This window comes from Pipistrellus hanaki, assembly GCF_964339955.1.
Source record: "Pipistrellus hanaki genome assembly, chromosome: 7".
Classification (NCBI taxonomy): domain Eukaryota; kingdom Metazoa; phylum Chordata; class Mammalia; order Chiroptera; family Vespertilionidae; genus Pipistrellus; species Pipistrellus hanaki.
In genome coordinates this window covers 48789773-48813151 of record NC_140509.1, presented here as the reverse complement: position 1 = coordinate 48813151, position 23379 = coordinate 48789773, and the positions used below count along the sequence as shown (strand labels likewise).

Here is a 23379-nt window from a genome sequence, read left to right as displayed (position 1 = left end):
TGCCAATCTGTACTTTTTTCTTCTTTTTTTTAATTAAGGTTTTATATGTGTACATATCTTATCATTGCCCCCACACACACACACATACATACCCTCCCCTCCCTAGTTTTGTGTCCATTGGTTACGCTTATATGCATGGATACAAGTCCTTCGGTTGATCTCTTATCTCCCCAATATCTCCCTACTCTCCCCTCTGTAATATGACAGTCTGTTGCTTTATCTATCATTTTGTTAATCAGTTTATAATGTCCATCTGTACTTCTTAATCCCTTTACCTTTTCCACCCAGTCCCCTTACCCCCACCTCTGGCAACCAAACATCTGTTCTCTGTGTCTATTTTATTTGCTCCTTTATTTTATTCACATATAAGTGAAATCGTATGATACATTAATGTAGTACATGTATATTAACAGTCAAAAATTTTAAATAATAGCCTTGCTATTTCTAATATACCTGATTTTTTCTTTCATTTAGGAACATGCTTATTATACTCATTTCACCGCATCCTAATTGGTCTCCACCCCACAGTGTGAAAAATGCTTTCTCTTAAGTACTATCGCTCTAAATGTTCTGCTTCACTCCAAAAGAACTCCACTCCATTTAGAAATCGCTCTAAATGTTCTGCTTCACTCCAAAAGAACGCATCCTTAAGGCCAAAATAATCTCTTTCTCTTCCCAATTGTGAAGTCAGAAAACCTTGCATTCGATGCCACCATGCTGCTTTGGAGGCTGTACTATGGACCATGGAATAACAAAGCCCGAGGAGCATTGCATCCAAACCCAGCGAATGCTTGCTGCCCCCAGAAACCCGAGCTGCACGGTCTCCAGGCCGGCACCGGCGCCAAGCTCTCGCGAGAGCCTGCCTCCCTCCCTTCCTCCCTCCGTGAGCACCGGTTCCCATCCCCTATCTGGACCAGAGGCGGTCTCCTCCCAGCCGGCTTCCTCCCCCACGGCGGGGCGGGCCGGAACTTTAATCCACAGGAACGGCTTTGCACAGTAGAGGTTGCCGGCCGGCGTCAAAAGGCACCGGGGTGCCACCCTCTTCCTTTCGCCTCCGTCGCGGCGGAGCGGAGCCGGTCCGATCGAGGAGCGCGGGGGCCGGGCGGGCTGGGTCTATGGTCGCTCCGCGCGCCGCTCCGCCGGCTGGTGCTTTCTTATCAGGGCGAGCTGTGTCCCATGGCAGGGAACTTTTGGCAGAGCTCCCATTAGTAAGTGATCGTCCGCCTTCTCGCTGGGGCTGGCTGCTGGGTGGGGGTGGAGAGGACGGGGCCTGCAGCTCCCCGTGGCCTAGATCCTCGCCCCGGTCCCGGACGCCGCGGGTCTCCGGGGAGCCGGTGGCGGCCGGAAGCGGGGCGCGTCCTTCTCCGCCGCCAACTCCATCTCTCCGTTTGGCCGGGTTGGGGGCGCGGGGAGGGGGGTGGGTCGGGGCTGGATCTGGATCTGTGAGCAGGAAGGGTGGGGGAAGGGGCCTCTGTCTCCGAGGTGGGAAGGTCTAGGATTCTTTTTCTTTAAAAAAATATGTGTGTGTGTGTGTGTGTGTGTGTGTGTGTGTGTATACACACACACACACACACACACACACACACATATATATCTTATTGATATTTTACAGAGAGGAAGGGAGAGAGATAGTGTGTGTGTGTATATATATACACACACACACACACATGCACACACACACACACACACATATATATCTTATTGATATTTTACAGAGAGGAAGGGAGAGAGATAGTTAGAAACATCAATGAGAGAGAAACATCCATCAGCTGCCTCCTGCACATCTACTGGGGATATGCCCACAACCAAGGTGCATGCCCTTGACCGGAATCCAACCTGGGACCTTTCAGTGCGCAGGCCGACGCTCTATCCACTGAGCCACACCGATTTCGGCTAGGATTCTTGGATTAGCTAGTCTGGAAGGGGGTGGGCTGGGCTGGGCTGGGAAGGCATAGGTATGGGAAATGTGGGGGCACAGTTCAGCACTGGGACGCTGGCTCTGCAGGACAGTGGTGGCTCACCTTTTGCCTGGGATCTTGTTCATGGATTCGGGATCCTACCTAGTCTTTTGTCACTCACCTCCTGCCTGGAGTGGATTTCATGTTATCCCGAGGAGGAGTCAGGCTTTGTTTCCTCTCATGAACCGCTTCCTGCCAATATTTGATGTCCACGTGGAGTTTTATGTTGGTACGGTATAGGGCAGGTGCTCTCAAAATTGACTTCATTCATCGTCTGCGCCTTGTACTTTAAGAGTGTGTTTGTCAGCGACGTTGCCCATTTCCTTAACCTTGTTCATAAATGAGTTTTTGTTTCTTGTCAGTGACCATGGAAGAGCTATAAATGAAAACATTTCCCCTTAATATATTTGTTGTGATGGGACTAATTGAACTTTGACTAGACAAGTGAAAGATGAATATAACCTGATAAAGACTATATCTTAGTGTAAATACTTTCTAGTGCCAAGAGGGCATTAGTAATTATAACTTAAATTTTGATCCCATGAAAAGATTGGATTGCAGCCCTTTGCATGAAAAAAGAACAATTGGCATGGATACCTATTTTCAGGAAAGCAGGTTTTCCTTTTGTTGTAAAGGGTTCTGTGGAGATGAAATGCTATAAAAACTTTACGTATGATAGTTTTATTTTATACTGTTTCACTCCCTGAAATATTTATTTGGCAAAAATAAAATACAGGAGATTTAGGTAGTGGAGAACAGGTATTCTGAGAAACTGAAAGAAGGTGACAGAATAGACAGTTGTTTGTCAGAATTTATAGAGATTTTTCAACTTAAAAAAAATAAAGATCATGCCCCTGTTTTGATAAGCATTATGCCATAATGAGAATGCTTGTCAAACTAGGGTCAGGATATCTATTTAAAAGGTTAATATGCTAAGTATCTGTCAGGTAATGACGTCACATAGCAATGCCCAGCTTCCTCTCTCTAGCGACTACTAGCCTCCTTGCAGTTTCTTCAGCCCGAGAACATGACTGGCTTTATAGCCAGATGGAAACATTTTACACTTTAACCAAATGTCTGTGAAGCATTTTCCCAGGCTTCATCTCATTTGATCCTCACAGAAGTCCTGGAAGTAAATAGGAGACTCAGTGGAATCCTATTTTCTTTACATTAGCTGGAAAACAGAGATTTATAAAATTTAGAAACTTGACCAGACTGAAAAGAAGTAAGAAATGGTGGACCTTGAAAATGTCTTCAGGTTTTCTCACTGTGCAAAATATAGTCAAACCCTGCTGCAGTTAAATATTTTACCTTTTGTTCTCCCTGCATGATCTATAATAATAATCTGCTTCCTGTTGATATTTACTGCTGTGTTGCTGACAAATACCTAAAAGAGAAGTTGGGGTGCTTCAGTGGGCTGCAAAAAGTTAAGCTAAATCAGAAAGCAAGTCTAATTAATTAAGCAGGTTTATTCTATGTACTAGAGGCCCAGTACACAAGATTCTTACACTGAGGGGAGGGTCCCTCACCCTGGCCTGCGCCCTCTTGCAGTCCGGGACCCCTCGGGGGGGATGGCTGTTAGGCAGACATCCCTCTCGCAGTCTGGGGTTCGTGCACTCCGGGACCCCTCATTCCTTACCGCCCGCCTGCAGCGGAGGCGGGAGAGGCTCCCGCCATCACTGCTGCGCTCACCAGGCATGAGCCCAGCTGGCTGTGCTTAGCGCTGCTTCGGAGGCCGGGGAGGCTCCCTCCCCTACTGCTGGGCTTGCCAGCTGTGAGCTTGGCTTCTGCCCGAGTGTCCTGCATTGAACATCTGTCCCCTGGTGGTCAGTGTGCGTCATAGTGATGGTCACTCTGCTGTTCGGATTATTTGCATGTTACGATTTTATTATCTAGGATACTAGAGGCCAGGTGCACAAATTCGTGCATTGGGGTCTGGCCAGCCTTCCTCAATGGGGGTCGATCAGAACTGGGCCAGCGGGGGGTGGCGGGGCATAGGGGAGGGGCCATGGCAGTTGGCTGGCTGGCCCTGCCCCCAATTGGGATGTAGGGGGTCAATCGGGCAGGAGTGGCCAGGGGAGGAGCTGCGGGAGGTTGGAGGGGCCAATGGCCACTACAGTGTGCCTCATTCCGGTCCTTCCGGTCCCTTGGCTTTTATGTCTATAACTAGAGGCCTAGTGCATGAAATTCATGCACGGTGGGGGAGGGGGGGGCCATAGCCTGGCCTGCACCCAGTCTGGAACCCCTTGCTCCTTACCGCCTGCCTGCTCACTGCTTCTTGTTCGGCTCACTGCTCCTTAGTGCTGCCACTGAGGTGGGAGAGGCTGCTGCCACCGCGGCTGTGCTCACCAGTCATGAGCCAGGCTTCTGGCTGAGCTGTGCTGCCCCTGTGGGAGCACACTGACTACCAGGGGGCAGCGCTAGCATGGAGCGTCTGCCCCCTGAAGGTCAGTATGCATCATAGAGACTGGTCATTCTGGTCATTCCACTGGTCAACAGTTGCTTAGGCTTTTATTATATATACTAGAGGCCCAGTGCACAAAATTCGTGCATGGGTGGTGTCCCTCAGACCAGCCTGCACCCTCTCCAATCTGAAACATCCCTCTCACAATCCAGGACTGCTGGCTCCCAACTGCTCTCCTGCCTGCCTTCCTGATTTCCCCTAACTGCTTCTGCCTGCCAGCCTGATCACCCCCTAACCACTCCCCTACCAGCCTGATTGATGCCTAACTGCTCTCCTGCCAGCCTGATTGCCCCTAACTGCCCTCCCTTACAGGCTTGGTCACCCCTAACTGCCCTCCCCTGCAGGCCTGGACCTCCCCCAACTACTCTCCCCTGCAGGCCTGGGTCCCCTCCAACTGCCCTTCCCTGCAGGCCCAGTCGCTCCCAATTTCCCTCCTTTGCTGGCCATCTTGTGGTGGTCATCTTGTGTCCACATGGGGGTAGCTGTTTTGTTACCACATGGGGCAGCCATCTTGAGTGGTGGTCAATTTGCATATTACTCTTTTATTAGATAGGATAATATGCTAATTAGGCCAGATGACCTTCTGGATGAAGCCGGGGCTGTGAGGGAAGTCCAGGTCCTGGCTGCCTGCCGGTAGCCAGAGGGAAGCCCAGATGCCAGCAGCTGGGAAGGAAGCCCTTCTCTTGCACAAATTTCATGCATTGGGCCTCTAGTATATAGATAAAAGGCTAGTTTGACTTGCGCATGCACAGAACGTATAAAGCTCTCACTGGCACCAGTCGTGCATCTGTTTTGATCTGTCATTGTTGATTGTGAATTTGGTTGACACTTCTATTATAGAGAAAGGGCCAATAGTAATATTAAAATATTTCTTCTAATTAATTTCATTTCAGTGTGCATGAATTTGTGCACTGGGCCACTAGTGTTTTGTAAAAAATAATTGTGTGTTTTTTCTTTCACTTTTCAAATATAAAATTATTATAATAACATTTCAAAGAACCAGCTCTTGGATTTATTGATCTTTTGTACTGTTGTTGTTGGTTTTTGTCTCTATGTCATTTATTTCTGCTCTGATCTTTATTATTTTCTTCCTTCTGCTTCCTCTGGGCTTTTCTTTGTGTCCTCTTTCTAATTTATGTAGTTGTAGTGTTAGATATTTCATTAGACCTTTTTCTTGTTTCTTGAGATAGGCCTGTAGTGCTATGTACTTTTTCATGACTACTTTCGCCATGTCTCATAGGTTTTGGGTAGTTCTGTGTTCATTTTCATTTGTTTCCAGGAAGTTTTTAATTTCTTGCTTGATCTTTGGTAATCCATTCATTGTTTAATGGCATACGATTTAGCATTCATGTATTTGAGGGTTTTTGAGTTTTTGTATTATAGTTGATATCTAACTTCATGCCATTGTAATCCAAAAAGATGCTAGCTATCAGTTAGATCTATCTGATCAAGTGTGTCACTTAAAGCCACTGTTTCCTTGTTGATTTTTTGTTGGGGAGATCGATCCAGTGATGTTAGTGGGGGTGTTAAAAGTCCCCCACTATGACTATATTGCTGTTAATCTCTCCCTTTAAGTCCGTGAAGAGTTTTTTAATGTACTTGGGTTCTCCTATATTGGGTGCATATATGTTTGCAAGGATTATATTTTTTTGTTGAATCATTTTTTTTGTTGAATCATAATCCTTTAGTATTATGAAGTGGCTTCTTTATCTCTTGCTATGGCCTTTGTTCTGTGAAGTCTATTTTGTGGTAAGAAACCCTAGCCAGTTTGGCTCAGTGGATAGAGCATCGGCCTGTGGACTTAAGGGTCCCAGGTTCGATTCCGGTTAAGGGCTTGTACCTTGGTTGCAGGCACATCTCCAGGAGGGGGTGTGCAGGAGGCAGCTGATCGATGTTTTTCTCTCAATCCATGTTTCAAAACTCTCTATCCCTCTCCCTTCCTCTTTGTAAGAAAATCAATAAAATATATATATATCGGGTCTAGTAATAATTAATGTCGTTTTTAAACATTCGTTTAAAATCTTGCTTGGTGTTGACATAACCTTCAAACACGTGGTATCTACAGAACGTGTGAAGTGCAATTAACAAGTTTTGCTTGAAAAAGTTTGTGTTTGGTTTGGTTTTTGTTGCAAAACTAGGGCTAAGAAGATGGCGGATGAAGAGCATATTCGGCACTGCATGCTTTACGAGTTCCAATTAGGAAGAAAAGCAAGTGAGGCTGCAAAAAACATCTGTAGTGCTCTTGGTCAAGATGCAGTTAGCACCAGAAAATGCCAGCGTTGGTTTGAGAAATTTCACGAGGGAAATTTTTCGTTAGATGACAAGAGTGGTCGAGGCCGTGTGTCCAATTTTGATCAAGAAGCTCTTCAAGCTCTTTTGGTGCAAAATCCTCAAATTACCCAACAAGAGCTTGCGACAACTTTAAATTGTTCACAAAAAAACAATTTCCAGTCAATTGCGTGCACTTGGCAAAGTCCAAAAGTTTGGAAAATGGGTTCCTCATGAGTTGACCAACAACAACCGTAATCAAAGAGTCACAATTTGCAGTTCGCTCCTCTCTCGTCAAAACCGTTTGCCGTTTTTAGAGCAAATTGTTACCGGAGATGAAGAATGGGTGCTGTATGTTAATTTGAAAAGGCGGCCTCAATGGTTGGACAAAAATGAGGCTCCGCAGCCCACGCCAAAACCTGACTTGCATGGGAAAAAAGTGATGTTTTATGTTTGGTGGAATTTTAAAGGAATTCTTCATTATGAACTTTTACCATCTAACCAAACCATTACAAGTGCAGTGTATAGTGCCCAATTGGAAAGGTTAGCCCAAGCTTTAAGAGAAAAAGAACCCGCGCTGATTAATCGGAAGGGCGTAATTCTTCACCACGATAACGCACGACCGCATACTGCAAGAATCACTGCTGAAAAACTGCGCCAGTTGGAATGGGAAGTTCTCCCTCAACCTGCATATTCTCCTGATATTGCCCCTTCCGATTACCATTTGTTTCGTTCTTTGCAAAACTTTCTTCTTGGAAAAAAATTTAATAATGAAGAATGCCTCAAAAATGCATTGACCGAATTTTTTGCATCAAAATCACAAAAATTTTACAACAGAGGGATTAAAATGCTTCCTGAGCGTTGGGCACAAGTAGTAGAAAACAACGGCAACTATATTGTTGATTAAATTTTGTTGTATTGTTTAAATAAATTCGATTTAAAAAAAATATATTAGAAAACGACATTAATTATTACTAGACCTAATATTTTAAAAATAGTAGACTAGGCAAGAGGAAGGAGGCTGTCAGTGAATAAATTCTGAAGCAGCTTTTAACATGTTTGAAATGGTGAGGTAGGAAAATTAAATATTCCAATTAACATGAACAACTGATAAAAGATGTACTTTATCAAATCTAAGGTACCATCAGTTGGTGCCAAATAACTTCACCATTATTGTATGTATTACTAAGAAAGAATAAAAGTAGGACCACTTAAAAGGCTGAGGCACTACTGATTGTAAAATGCATCTTTTTATCAGAATCTTAGTATCAATGAAAATATTAAACTAGTGACAGAGAGACTGAGAAGGAAGAGAGGAAAGATTTAAACAAAAATTCAAGGCATGTTTACAATTATTAGCAAAATAAGTCTCAGTGTTGTGAATTTCAAGAAATGTGGAAAATAATGTTTTTCAGGGTTATGTGTACTTTGTATTTCTCAGAATGTTAATAACTTGTTTGATCTTAGAATATTTTCTATCTCTTCATTGATTTTCTATAGCATGTTTAACATCTTTGCTTCTTCTAGTTTGCAATGGATTTTGGATGAACAAGATCTGTTGAAGGAACGCCAAAAGGACTTAAAGTTTCTCTCAGAAGAAGAATATTGGAAATTACAAATATTTTTTACAAATGGTAAGAAAAATTTTAATTAGTTGAAATGGTACCTCTGAATTAAAATATTTTTGTGCAGTAATTTGTGATGAGCTGTTTTAGTCCCTACTTAACATTTTTATTTATACATGTAACCTTTTTACTACTAATACTCATCTTTTTTTTAAGTGATCTAAGTAAAGTCGTTTTTTAATCTTTTTTTTTTCTTTCGTTTTTGAATCTTAATGTCAGAAACGTTCAAGACAGTTTCAAAGTATTCGTTATTCTTTCTAAGCCTTTATGATGCATTATTAAACTCAATTTAAGATTAGCTAGAGCAGATTATTTTGAGGATAAATGATTCTTTGGATTGACATCCTATATTGGGCATTCCTCTCTTATAAGTTTGCTTTGGAGAGAAGGGGATTTAGAGGTAAAAGATTCTTGTTCTGCTATATGGTAGCTTTGTCACATGATCTTTCTAACCTTCTGTTCACTCTTCTGCAAACCTAGCTCTTGTTTTGAGAATTCATTATGGATTTGTAAGTAAATTTTATAAGTTGGTAGTTATAGTGAGTTTGATAGGTATTTATCTTTTCATGTTCTAAAAATAATGAGAGGCATTGAAATTCTTAGAAGGTAGAGGAGAAATTCCTATCTTTCAACCTTTTTAATACAAGAATAGTGTTTGCTGTAGAGCAATTCAATTTTTTGCTTTTATTTATGCATATCCATATAATTTTGTAAATTCTAGTATTAGCACTGTTACCCAAGTAGAGCTTTATAGGACGTGTAGGTTTTTCCTCTATGTTAAAAATGAATAGTTATGATTTAATCACATGGATATCAGAAAATACATTGAAAACTTTTTCTTTTTAGTTATCCAAGCATTAGGTGAACATCTTAAATTAAGACAACAAGTTATTGCCACTGCTACAGTCTATTTCAAGAGATTCTATGCCAGGTAGGACTGTTTCATTTTGGGAATATTATACTTATTTGAAACTTATGTAATTTTGATGAACCTTAGTATAGATAAATCATGTGTTTGCCATAGTTACCTTAATTTTTTCCAGTGTTTTTTCTACATGTAACTTTGTTTTACTGTTTTTAAGGTATTCTCTGAAAAGTATAGATCCTGTATTAATGGCTCCTACGTGTGTGTTTTTGGCATCCAAAGTAGAGGTATGAAATAGTTTTCTATTTTTCATTAAGTATAATCAATGTGTGTTGGCTAATCCCCAGTTTTCACATTACCTATGTAAAAATAATAATAGATGGTGATTTATGCAAAATATTGAAATTTGTACCAAAATCAAAGAAATATACACATATGTTATTCATATATTTATTTAACAAAAAGTTATATAGCACTTACTGTGTATCAAGTGCTATTTTAAGTCCTTTTATAACTAACTGACTAAATTTTCATAACAAAGAGATATATCCTATATAATAAAAGGGTAGTATGCAAATTGACCCTAACAACGGAATGACCCGGGAATGACTGGTCTATATGACGCACACTGACCACCAGGGGACAGATGCTCAACACAGAAGCTGCCCCTTGGTGGTCAGTGCACTTCCACGTGGAGTGCGCTGCTTAGCCAGAAGCTGGCTCATGGCTGGACAGCACAGTGGTGGTGGCAGGATCCTCTCCCGCCTCCGCAGCAGTGCTAAGGATGTAAAAGCAGGCCTAAGCCGTTAATTGGACATCGCCCAAAGGCTCCTGGGCTGACAGAGGGATGTCTGACTGCCAGCTTAGGCCCAGTCCCCTGGGGAACGGGCCTAAGCCAGCAGGTGGACATCCCCCAAGGGGTCCTGGACTGTGAAGAGGATGCAGGCCAGGCTGAGGGACACCCCCCCCCCCCCCCCCAAGTGCATGAATTTTCATCCACTGGGTCTCTAGTAGATATATAAATGAGAAAATTGAGTGGCAGAGAGATTAAGAAACTTGCCTAAGATCCTGGAGCTGGTAAGCAGCAAAGCTAATTATTTGAATCCTGGGAGTCTAGCTCATAATCCCATGCACATAACTGCTTTGCTGTACTGCCCCTAAGACATTTATTGTTTGGCATGAAGTAGTATTCCATAAGTGCCACAAGTTCTTAACCTTAACTCGACAGTATCTCTCCATTTGATTTCTATGTCATACTGTATTCCCTTCCTGCCTCTTGATGATTGATTGGCTTCCTACCAACCCATAGGGAAAGCAAGGGAAAGGCAAGGATTGGGGGTAGATTCTAATGAGGAATCATTTTGGCAGTGAGAGTAGATACATTAGGTGAGGGAGAGAGAAAAGAGATGAAAACTTGGCAGCTGAAACCAAATCTTTGGCCACCTTATTTACCTTTTTAGTAAGGTAAAATCCAGACAATTATAACAGATTTTGACTGGTCTACATAATCTATGTAGTCTTTAGCATTATGAAACTTTTATGTTATGTTTCTGTTTTTAGCTTACATCTTTAGAATAGTAATTGTATTGAATATTGAATATAATTTTAACTAAGTTCACATTCTTTTTAATACTCATTTTGAATTTTATTTTAGCCATTATTTAGGTAATAGGTATCTTTCCTACCTATTACCTAAAATAATGAGAGTTGATGCTATTAAAAATTACATTAATACAAGCTTTCTAGAAGTTTAAGGTTTTCTAATTGTAAGTGATAGTTTAAGGAAGCAGAACCAGCTTAGCTGTTGTTAAGTTCTTCAATGGAAGACAAAATGTTTATAAAAGGCCTGTATTGTGGAGTGATTTTTTTCCAAGTATTATCATGTAATTTAATGTATTTGAAGCACAAATCAGTGTGAGAACCTAGACAAAATTTTATAAACTTCCGCTCTTAATTTGTCTTAAAAAAAAAAAAATATATATATATATATATATATATATATATATATATATATATATATATATATATATATATTTTATTGATTTTTTTACAGAGAGGAAGGGCAAGGGATAGAGAGTTAAAAACATTGATGAGAGAGAAACATCAATCAGCTGCCTCCTGCACCACACACACACACACACACACACACTGGGGATATGCCCACAACCAAGATACATGAACCTGGAACCTTTCAGTCCACAGGCTGGTGCTCTATCCACTGAGCCAAACTGGTTTTGGTTCTTTTTATTTTTTTTTGTTATATGATTTTCTAAATAGAACCCTATTTTATAATTTATTGAGTGAAAATTTTCGCCTTAAGAATTTTGGATATCCCAGCTCAGTGGTCTGCAAACTTATTAGTCCACAGAGCCAAATATCAACAGTACAACGATTGAAATTTTTTTTGAGAGCCAAAAACCGACTTCTGCGCGTGGGCCACAAAGTTTCAATCGCACTGTACTTACGTGCCCACACATGGTATTTTGTGGAAGAGCCACACTCTAGGGGCCAAAGAGCCGCATGTGGCTTGCAAGCCGTGGTTTGCTGACCACTGGCCCAGCTGGTGTGGCTCAGTGGTTGAGCCTCAACTTACGAACCAGAAGGTCAAGGTTCAATTCCTGGTCAAGCACATTGCCCTGGTTTTGGGCTCAGTGTCAGTAGGGGGCATGCAAAAGGCAATTGATTGATGATTCTTTCTCGTCATTGATGTTGTTATCTTTGTTATCTCTTCCTCTCCCTTCCTTTCTAAAATCAATCGTGTGTGTGTGTGTGTGTGTGTGTGTGTGTGTGTGTAATTATTTTTATCCAAAAAATAATAAAAAATTATTCTCTAAAAAAATGTATCTTCATATTTGGTTATAGCATTATTTTTTTTCATCTTTATGACCAAATATTTCTTTGTTTTGTCCAGTAGAAATTGAATGGAAATGGTACTTAAGGAGATGTCTCAGGTGTTTACTTTTTAATCTTAGTTATTATAGTTTGAGTTTAAATGTGAATATAGTGTGAATATAAATATATATACACACATACATGCCCCGTCTGTCCCCCCATTGCCCAAGGATAAGGATATAGGTTGAAGGTATTTGAATAGATTTAGTTTAGTTTCTTTGTTGGTTAAGGAACCAATTCTTAATTTTTTTTTTTAAATGAAATGAAGTCTTTAGTAATCTTATTAGGTTGATTAAATTAAATGAGGCAATATATGTAAGGTGGATCACCTCATAAATTTTAGTCATTTTTACAATGGTGGTATATTAAACTCAAAGAAGAAATGGGAACTGACATTGCAAGTCTTGTATCATTCATTCTTTTCTTGCTGTTCCAAAAAGAATAATTGTGTGGTCTTTTGGTGATATTAAAGTTTATTTTCTTCAGAAATTCAACTGCTTTATTATTAAATGGCATGAAATATCTGTTAGTCCAACTGAATAAGAAGAACACTTAATATTTTTTCAGTTAAGGATAAAATCTAAAAAATCTTGGAAGCTAATTTGAGTGCAGAAAACTATCATGTCTCTGATTTCTAATCTGGTATCTTTCAGTGATGTTCAGTTAAAACAAGAGGCCGGCCACAAAATTTGTGCATGGGTATAGTCCCTAGGTCTGACCTGCAATCAGGGTCATCTTCCCCAGCTGCCGGCAGCTGGCCCCACCACCCACCTGTGGCTCCCCATTTGCTATCGAGATCAGGCTGACAGCCAAGGGAAGGAACCAAAAGGTCGGTTGTTTATACCCTCTTACCCTCCCGCACCCACCATGGGTGGCCATCAGGCAATCAGAGCCTACCAGCCGGGGAAAGGAACCAAGAGGTGGTTAGTGTGCCTCATAGTGACTGGTCCAGCGTTTGTTCTGCCATTAGGGTCAATTTGCATATTACCCTTTTATTCTATAGGATAGAGGCCTGCTGCACGGGTTGGGGCCAGCTGGCCTGCCCTGAAGGGGGCCCCAGGTCAGGGTGAGGGGCCGCAGGCAATTTGCAGGCCAGCCACACACACCCCTCCCCCCAATGTTGGGAAGGATGTCCTGAATGGCGTCTAATTAGCATATTACCCTTTTATTAGTATAGATTATTTAAACACTTATCTTAAATTGTAGCAATTTTAAAGAAAGGTAATACATTTAGAGATTTAAGTGCATCATACCTCAAGTAGGTAGAAGCTGAATAGACAATATAAACATGGGGGGAGCCCTGGCCGATTTGGCTCAGTGCTTAGAGTGTTGGTCCTCTAGGGTTGCAGGTTCAATTCCAGTGAAGGGCACATATCTCAGTTGTAGGCTCCATACTAGTCCTGGTTGGGACACCTGCCAGTGGCAACCAGTTGATGTGTCTCTCTCATCAATGTTTCTCACATGATTTTCTCTCTGTCTCCTCCCTCCCTTCCACTCTCTCTAAAAATCATTGGAAAAAAATGTCTTTAGGTGAGGATTAAAAATAAATAAATTATAAACATGGGGGAAACACAGGAAATATTCTGTTTTAAATAGATTTCAGATACCCTTGGGTTCATTGGCTTTCTATGTACCTGATCTTGTCCACTTTTTTTTTCCTCTCTAGGAATTTGGAGTTGTCTCAAATACAAGACTGACTGCTGCTGCTACTTCTGTATGTAAGTGCAAAAAGTATATCTGCTTTAAGGATGTAATTCTTAGGAGAGCCCCATAGGGCATAGATGTTTTTCAGTTTATAAGACTTGTGAACTTATAAGTGTGTTTTGAAAAGAATTTAATCTTAGACATTCTAGTTGTAAATGTACCCATAAAACATCCTCTTAGAAATGTGAAGCCAATGATATAAATGTAAATTTGTGAACAGATTCCTTCTAAGTTAAACGATCACATAGAAGGTTTGGGTTAAGGATATTGGATAAAAAAGTTCTTTTTAAAAAACAAACACCCATATTTTATTGATTTTTCCACAAAGAGGAAAGGAGAGGGACAGAGAGTTAGAAACATCCATGGGAAAGAAACATCCAATCAGCTGCCTCTTGCACACCTCCTACTGGGGATGTGCCCACCACCAAGGTACCTGCCCTTCACTGGAATCGAACCTTGGACCTTTCAGTTCACGGGCCGACACTCTATCCACTGAGTCATATTAGTCAGGGATAAAAAGTTATTCCTAAAAAAATATATTTTCATATTTGGTTATAGCATTATTTAATTGAGGCTCTGTAATTATAATATGGATGGGTGCCTGGGGCTTCTAAGTGTCTCCAAGCTCCCTACTAAAAATGATTTAGCCCTACCTTTAGTACTATACAAAATATTAAAGAAATTTGGGGATAATTCATTTTCTCATTTACTGTTATTTGGTTGTTGTTTTTTTTTGTTTCCTCCAGTAAAAACTAGATTTTCATATGCCTTTCCAAAGGAATTTCCTTATAGGATGAACCATGTAAGTATATTGTACCAAGTAAAACTGTTTGTCAAAGTTGCTTATAAACTAGCTCCATTTTACATTAAAATAAACTGAATAATCTAAAATGGTAGTTTTAAATACTACAATATAGACTTTAATTCTAAATTAATGCTAAATTGTTTCTATTATTTTTAAAAATACTTCATAGCAGTGGTTATAAACCTCGGGTGTCTGTTAAAACACTTTGAGAACCTAATAATACTGATGTCAGGACCTCTCCAGACCAACTAAATGAAGATTTTCAGTCTTGAGGTCTGGAGACTGGTATTCCTAAAAGCTCCCAGATGATGCCAACGTGCAGTTGGAGCTACTATGGAATACTATGGAATAGTATGAAAATCATATTTGAAATTCCACATTGTGTTAGAAGATAAATCTCTATTGACATTTTTTATAGGCATGTTCTTTTCCACCTTGCAAGAGAATTCTTAATTCCATTTAACTTTTTTTGTTGTTTCATTTTTTAGCATTCTTTCCTTTTCCTTGTTTATAATATAATAACAATAACATTTAAGATAATTGCATTTTTGTATATTGTAAAATCTGAAGTTTATATAGGATATTTTAAATAAAAATAGGTATAAGGATATGTATGAGGCTGGGTTTTTTTTAGGGATTAAAATGCATTATAATCATAATCGCATGCATTATGTAGTAATCATTTTATTGCATAAGTTAACTATAATATGAGTTACTCTATTTTGTTGATTTAAAATTTTTTAGTAAAAATCTGTGATAAATTACTATGCCTATAAATTGTTAGAATAAGTAGATTCATCTAATTTTACTTAATGTTGACATTTATAATCTTTTTTAAACAGATATTAGAATGTGAATTCTATCTTTTAGAACTAATGGTAAGTATATTTCTTCCCTGTGATGAATAGAATAAAACTTATGTATTGAAGTTAGAAATTATTTAAAGAAATATTTATAGGGAGATGCATTTTAAAACCATCTAAGTGATGTGATACATGATGGTGAAATCATAGTACCTACCGTGTTTCCCCGAAAATAAGACATCCTCCGAAAATAAGACCTAGCGCATGGAAAGATAAGACATCCCCTGAAAATAAGACCTAGCGCAACTTTGGGAGAAAAAATTAAGACCCTGTCTTATTTTCGGGGAAACAGGGTAGTAGCATCATCACCTGGATCCTCTTGGAAGCCTGTAAAGAGTTTGTATAGCCTACTAAGGGTGGGAATGTTTTTCTGTTCTATAGTAACTATAATATAAAAGCAAACTGATCAGGACATTAAACCAGTCAATTATGTGCACAATTTGTGTATGTGTGTGGTGTTATTTAAAGATAGGTTATGTCTTTGGCAGAATTCTGATCCTCCAGGTGGGAATTACGGATTTATAGGCTAATAAGAGGTTTCAGTGTGTTGCAGATGTGACACTTTGAGTCTCTAAGGGAGTGGATGCTGACTGACTGCCAACCGATTTGCCAAGGTATATTTCAGAGAGAGCACTGTCTTCTCTATTATAGTAGTTTAGGGCTACCATACTGGTTTTTTAAGACAATAAGAGGAAAGCAAGCATGAGTTAGAGAAATACATAATTATAAATCAGTAGGGTAATGATAAGGGTTTGTGTTGTAATAAAATCTGTTTTTATACATACACATTTTTTAAACTGTTTCTAGGATTGTTGCTTGATAGTGTATCATCCTTACAGACCTTTGCTCCAGTATGTGCAGGACATGGGCCAAGAAGACATGTTACTTCCTCTTGCATGGTAATTAGAACAAAAGTTATTCATAGTATAACTTGTTATTAGCTAGGAAGATTAATGACTAAGTATTAAGTTTAGTATTTTTAAAGTAATTAAAGTAGTGCCCCAAGATATTTTATGTTGAAAAAAAAAATCTTATTTAATTTTAATAACTATATTGGTACAAATAATAAATTTTTTATCAATTTGATGAATATTTCTATTAAAATTTGATTATTATGAAAAATAGATTGTTTACATAAAAAGTCAGTTACCTTTAAAATTATCAGAATACTTTCTGGTAGTATTCAGTGTACATATTCATTGTGTGATTTCTGGTTTTCTATCTGATATTCTAATTTTTAAAAAATTAGAAAAAATCTTTAAAATTTATTGTGAGGTTTTAAATTTTAAAATATATTTAGCTCTCATTTTATTCATTAAAACATGCTTATTTATTGAATCATTCATGTATCCATCTTTTCCCCATGACATTTTTCACCTTTATATCTGTGTTTCAGTAATTTAAAAGAGAAATATTGTGTGCAAAGATGGGAAATACAGCCCTCTCTGGAGGGAAATGTATAATCATGAGGTAGTTCTGCTTTCAGTAATAATATGGTTTACATTTCTATAGGAGGATAGTGAATGATACCTACAGAACGGATCTTTGCCTACTGTATCCTCCTTTCATGATAGCTTTAGGTATGTAAGTGTGGGTTACCTTTATTAGTTAAATTGTTATAAACCTATTTAGGTCATCCTAAAAGAAATTTCACCCTATAGTACTTTTGTTTTTGTATTTCATGAAGTAATAGACTAATCCTTGCATGTAAGTTTTCAATAATATGAACTGAAATGCCACAAATCAAGATTATTGTCCCCCTTCACACACCCTTATTTTTTGTTAAGTTTTTTAAAAAAAATCATTTAAAGTAATTTTAATCAGTGTTTGGTTAGGGAGAAAAGTTCAGAATAAAGTCCTCAGAGGTTGAGTAAAGGAGCCTCTGTGGTCCTTAACGCCTCTTAGGAGGGATAAATTAGCTACCATTCTATTATCTGTGGAAGGCAGTACTGTAATGGGTTAGAACACAGTCTTGGAATCAGATGACCCAAGGTTTAAACTTTGCTCCCTTTATAATTGTGGAAAAATTACCAAACTTTTCTTAGTTTGTTTTCTAAATTGTAAAATGTGGGGATACTAACAGCTCCATACAGATTTGTTGTAAGAATTAAATGTGATACCTTATAGAAAACCAAATATTGTCTGCTTTATATTAAGCACTTACTACTTTTTGTTCCAGTTCTTTTCTCTCTTGATTCCATGATTCTAGCCTCTTGATCACTGCCCTCATTCTTTAACAGTCCAGGCTTACTGTTTTCTCTTTTTTAAATTATTCCTTTAATGTTAATGTTTCTTATCCTTCTTATATCACAGGTAGCACATAGGTTATACTTACATATTTCGAAGTTTAATTTCACTAAATTTATTTAGAATAACCATTAATGACAAAAATAACCTGTTAATTGTAAGCAAATCTTGCTTTAAAACATTTTAGAATTAATGGGAATGTGCCCAGTTTTCACCTAATTTTATATACTAATAACTAATATTACTATTTTATTAGGTAGGATAATTTTTTCTGTCTGTATGAGGTTAAATTGATGGCATAGTCAATGGTAACTATTATATGAATCTATGAAGTTGTGTGTTTTTTTTAATATATTTTATTGATTTTTTTTTACAGAGAGGAAGGGAGAGAGGGATAGAGAGCTAGAAACATCGACCAGCTGCCTCCTGCACACCCCCCACCGAGGATGTGCCCACAACCAATGTACATGCCCTTGACCAGAATCGAACCTGGGACCTTTATAATTGTGGAAAAATTATAACCTTAAAATATAACCTTTCAGTTCGCAGGCCGACGCTCTATCCACTGAGTCAAACCGGTTTCAGCGAATCTATGAAGTTTTTTAAAAGAATATTGGAGCCGAAACCGGTTTGGCTCAGTGGATAGAGCGTTGGCCTGCAGACTTAAGGGTCCAAGGTTCGATTCTGGTCAAGGGTATGTGCTTTGGTGGCAGGCACATCCCCAATGGGGGGTGTGCAGGAGGCAGCTGATCGATGACTCTCTTCATCAATGTTTCAAACTCTCTATCCCTTGCTCCTCCTCTCTGTAAAAATTCAATAAAATAAAATAAAATAAAATGTTTAAAAAATAAAAAAAAGAATATTGGAAAATATACATGAAAAATAAGAGAAATTTTTAACTTTAGTTCTGAGTCCATACATTGCAAGTTTATAAGTTAAGCATGGGCCTTTGTCTCTATTTTCTTTCCAGCTTGCCTACATGTAGCCTGTGTTGTACAGCAGAAAGATGCCAGACAGTGGTTTGCTGAGCTTTCTGTGGATATGGAGAAGGTATTCTTTAAAAATTCCCTTAGTGGAATATAAACTTGAATATTTTAAAGTTAATGTCATATTTACTAAAATCTTAAGGCTCAGATCAGGCTAAAAAAGTTTTTGGTAAAAAATAAAACTAAAAAAGAAGGAACATGTTTAGCAAGGAGACTAAGGTTCTCTTTCTCTTTTCATTTTAGGCTTAAGCAGAATGGTAAACTTTTAGTTTGATTAGTTGAAGAGCAGCCTCTCATCTCCAGGATTATTTTAAAAGCTACCTAGTGAACACAAAATCCTATATAATAAAAGCCTAATATGCTAAGTGTCCAGTTGTCCCATCATCAGTTCAATCAAAGCGTAATATGCTAATGATATGCTAAGGCCTCTCAAACATTCGCTATGATGTGCAATGACCACTAGTGGGCAGACGGTCTGGGAGGTTAGCTTGCAGCTAGGGTCCAGCTGATCAGGACTGAGCAAGGTGGGCCAGACATGCTCTGGAGCCCTCCCACGGTCCCTTCCTGGCTGGCCAACCTCCCTCTGCCTGGCCTGCGCCCTATTGCCATCTGGGATCCCTCGGGGGATTTTGGAGAACTGGCTTCGGCCCTATGGCAGAAAAACCAGTTGCTATGATGCACACTGACCACCAGGGGGCAGATGCTCAATGCAGAAACTGCCCACTGATGGTCAGTGTACACCCACAGGGGGAGCACTGCTCAGCTAGAAGTCTGGCTCATGGCTAGCGAGCACAGTAGCTGTGGTGGGAGACTCTCTTGCCTTCTCAGCAGTTGGACTTCCCCCGAAGGCTCCCGGGACTGCTAGAGGTCACAAGTCAGGCTGAGGGACCGCCCCCCACCCCAAGTGCACAAATTTTGTGCACCAGGCCTCTAGTAGTACTATAAACTTACGGGTCACAGGCTATTTCCTGGCAAAGCAGTTTTTGCCCTTTTTTCTATCTTTCCTGTTAAAATGTTGGTAGTGTTACAATTAATTCAAGGTTAGGTCTACTCAGGTGAGAAAGAAAGAGTTAATTTGGAAACTGGATATGACAGATTTGTAGCTGGCAATTTTTTAGCACCTTGTTTACCATAGTTAACAAAATCAAAACAATATCTTTTTGCATTACTTTCCATTAAATTGTTTGAAACTACTGTGTAGTGATAAAGTTCATGATGTAGACCTCTATTTCTAGTACCTCACTATTTTGTTTTGGTTTAGATATCAGCAGATGGAAGGAAACTAACTGCAGAAAGGTGGATAAGGATGGACAGGGCATATATGTTAATAGATGAGAGGCCAGAAGGAAAAGCCCAATAGCATTGTGATACAAATACTAATTTATCAGGATTGTCTAGCCTGAATACTTAAGAACAGACACTCTGTCTTTTCACTCTTTCTGAGTAATTTCTGATGTGTATTCTTTATATGCTAGATGTTGCTTTACTTTGGCACTGATAACTTTTTAAATATTTTCTTCTAGATATTGGAAATAATCAGGGTTATTTTAAAACTATATGAACAGTGGAAGAATTTTGATGAGAGAAAAGAGATGGCAACTATTCTTAGCAAGATGCCAAAACCAAAACCTCCTCCAAACAGGTACTTTGTAAACTTTAATTATAGATTCCATTTAATTATATATTTCATACATATTATCACATTGTTTCATAGATTACATTGGTTTTTTTCCTTAAAATTTCTCCCCAAACTTCACAGTAAATATTAATTTTTTTAAATTTCTGACTTGATAGATTGAGAATGTCTCATTTTAAAATATTAATTGGATCATCTGTTAGTAACTTTTCCTAATGCAATGGCAGGTCTATTACAGGTATCCCTCAACATATGGCTAGATACTATACACAATTTAAAAAGGAAAGAATTAGGCCAGTTTATCAGAAATTCAGAGATAAAGAATTCCTTAGTATTCCTTAGTCAGTGTGACTCCATGTCATCTTTTTTTTTTTTTTGTCATCATTTTTGTTTTATTTTTTCCCATAACTGGCTGTTATCCTGTTTTATGAATTAGATTATTGATCTGATATTATAAAGATTTTTAAAAGTTTAACTTTTGAGTGCCCCAAATGACCCCCCAATAAATATAATCTTGTTAAATATGAATCACTTGTGCTAAGGGGGCTTTTGTTATTAATAGGATCTGTTCATTTAGTTTAGTGGTTCTTAGCTTTCACTGTACATCAGATCATTGGGGTAGGAATCAAGGTCAGAATGGAATAAACAAATAGTGCCCATCTTAATTAACTTATATTTATCAAACATTGAGAAGGATTTGTAGGTTTGATAAGTTAATGTCACTGTTGGGAAACAGCTACCTTTGGATGCATTTTTTGCAGAAATTCCCTGAGTGATTCTCCAATAGTGGCAGGGCCTGAAGCTGCAAGATGATGGTGGACAAGATAAGGCAATAATCCTATTGCCACAGATACTGGTATTTTCAGTTTTAGTTATTTTTATTTTGAATATTCAGCGTTTTCCTGGGAATTACCATATTTTTATTTATAAAGGTTTGCTGTGTTTACATATGACTTTAGTATGCCTTTGGATGGTAATTTTTTTGGGTGGAGAATACTTCTTGATTTTCATAGTTGGTTAGTAGAAATAAGATTTTATGTGTAAGATTTAATTTTATAGGAAATTTGTTCAGAAGCTCTAATCTATATGTTGAGTGATACCTGTAATGACAATGAAATCCCATACCCTAATTTAAATTTTTTGAATGTATATGGACACTAACTTCCAGAATGCTTGTTATGTGTGAGGGCACTAAGTTATATAAGAATAAAAATATGAAACCAAATGTTAGTCTTCTGGATTTAATTTTTCTACATCTGTGTCTTACAATTGGGAATGTCTTTGTTTTGTAAGTTTGTACTACAGAATAACTAATGTTAAAGTTATTAGTAGGCTTATCAGCATGTGGAAAATGAATCTTTTAATTGGTATACAATCTCTTTCTTCCCCACTTGAACAGTGAAGGAGAGCAGGGTCCAAATGGAAGTCAGAATTCTAGCTACAGCCAATCTTAAAACATTCCGAAGAATTCCGTAGTGGACCAGTTGGAAATAAACCATTGGACAGATTTCAGTAATGTCTTCAATGGAACACAAATGAACACGAATAGCTTGTTTCTGTCAAGCATATTGGGAAGTGATTTTATTTTTGCAAAATAAGGTTTTCCTTACCTAATTTGATTCTAGTACATAATTGATTAAAGGCTCTTGATTTTTTAAAGTTTGGAAAAGTTCTAAGGGGACCTACAGACAGACATTTCAAAATTAATAGCTTTTGCTTAGCATAATTTTTCTTAATTTGGATAATAATAATAATTGTAGTTTTTTATTAAGCCAGGGATCATGAAGCATAATTTGTTTAAAATTCTCTTTGGTCATTGAAGGACCAAAAAAGGACATAAAAAGTGAACTATATAAGGGGTTTCCCCCTTCTTAACTTAAACTTTAAAACTGTATTTAAGGAATCAAATCTTACAAAATCCTGGAAGATTTTGATAATGATATTGATAATTTCAGGGAAATTAATCAAGTACCTATTGGTTTTTAAAGTGTATTTTATTCAGTAGTTTTAGTATCTTGCCATGGAAGATACTAGCCCAGCCTCGCAGAAAAGTGCAATATGTATAGCATACTTTGACATTTTAAAAGTTTTATTAATTGTGTAACCATTTTGAAATGCTGGGCAAACTTTTTAAAAAAAATCTACATGAAGTTATTTACATTTGACTCAGTTTAATCAGACATTTAGAAAGCTAATTGGATAAAATATAAAATGGTTGAAATTTGATAACATTTTAATGTTAATTTTTACTCTACTGTGAAAAGTTTTTTATATGACATACACACTCTAGTTTATTTTTATGTCTTAGTGTGGATTTACAAATTTATTACAGGTATCCTGAGCCAGGAACACAATCAGGTTTCAAGCCAGTTAGGCACTGGCCATTCTTAATTCTCATAAGAGCGTAAGATTTAAGATTAAATGTTATGTCAGTGGGACTGTGCTGTCTGTGGAAATTAATAAATTAATCATTTTCTTCAGACTTGAAGGAGAGTTACAAAATTTAGAGTCATAGGATATTGATGTACAATTTAAGGATTAAAAAGTTTTATGAATCAATTGTGAACAATGAAATTAAATGTTGATTTCCTAGTATAAAACTGCAAAAATAAAAGTACATTCTCCAGCTATATTGACCAGTGTCTTGAATATTTATCTTTTTTAATCTGCCTTATGTTGTTTTCTGTGATGAGTCCTTCTTCTTTAGATAAGTATTAAAGCCTATAGTTAATCAAGTGGGTAATTTCAAAAGGTTTAAAATTAAGGCTAAATATTATTCACTTGTGCTAAGAGGGCTTTTGTTGTGGAGAGTAGCAGAGAATCTGAAAAGGGAGATTATGTATAAAGTCGGTATCAGTGACAAATAAAGGTCTCATGGTGAGATAAGATAGATAGAAGAAAAAGGCTTCCCTCTGGTCTGAAAGAACTAAGATTGGGCTTGTGTTGGAAGAGCTGAGTGATTATATATCATAATCACTGGTTTAAACAGCTGGAAGAAAGCACAAATATTTTACCATTAGTGCACTAACAGTTGTAAGGCATTGCTAAGGAATATACTCATCATAG

General features: G+C 38.1%; 1 protein-coding gene across 2 annotated transcripts; it reads left to right on the top strand.

The window, feature by feature from the left end:
• Positions 1-945: 945 nt before the first annotated feature.
• CCNC (cyclin C) lies at positions 946-22945 on the top strand. Of its 2 annotated transcripts, XM_084889387.1 has the most exons (13): positions 946-1208; positions 8218-8324; positions 9162-9246; positions 9398-9467; positions 13739-13790; positions 14523-14578; positions 15424-15459; positions 16252-16343; positions 16957-17024; positions 18662-18741; positions 20201-20319; positions 21075-21169; positions 21713-22945. In XM_084889387.1, exons 1-12 carry the CDS (start codon positions 1177-1179, stop codon positions 21124-21126), a joined length of 849 nt encoding a protein of 282 aa, XP_084745513.1. In that variant the 5' UTR covers positions 946-1176; the 3' UTR covers positions 21127-21169; positions 21713-22945. The 2 variants fall into 2 exon arrangements, with proteins under 2 accessions (XP_084745513.1, XP_084745512.1); XM_084889386.1 differs by lacking the exon at positions 21075-21169 and having other exon boundaries at positions 953-1208.
• Positions 22946-23379: the final 434 nt, after the last annotated feature.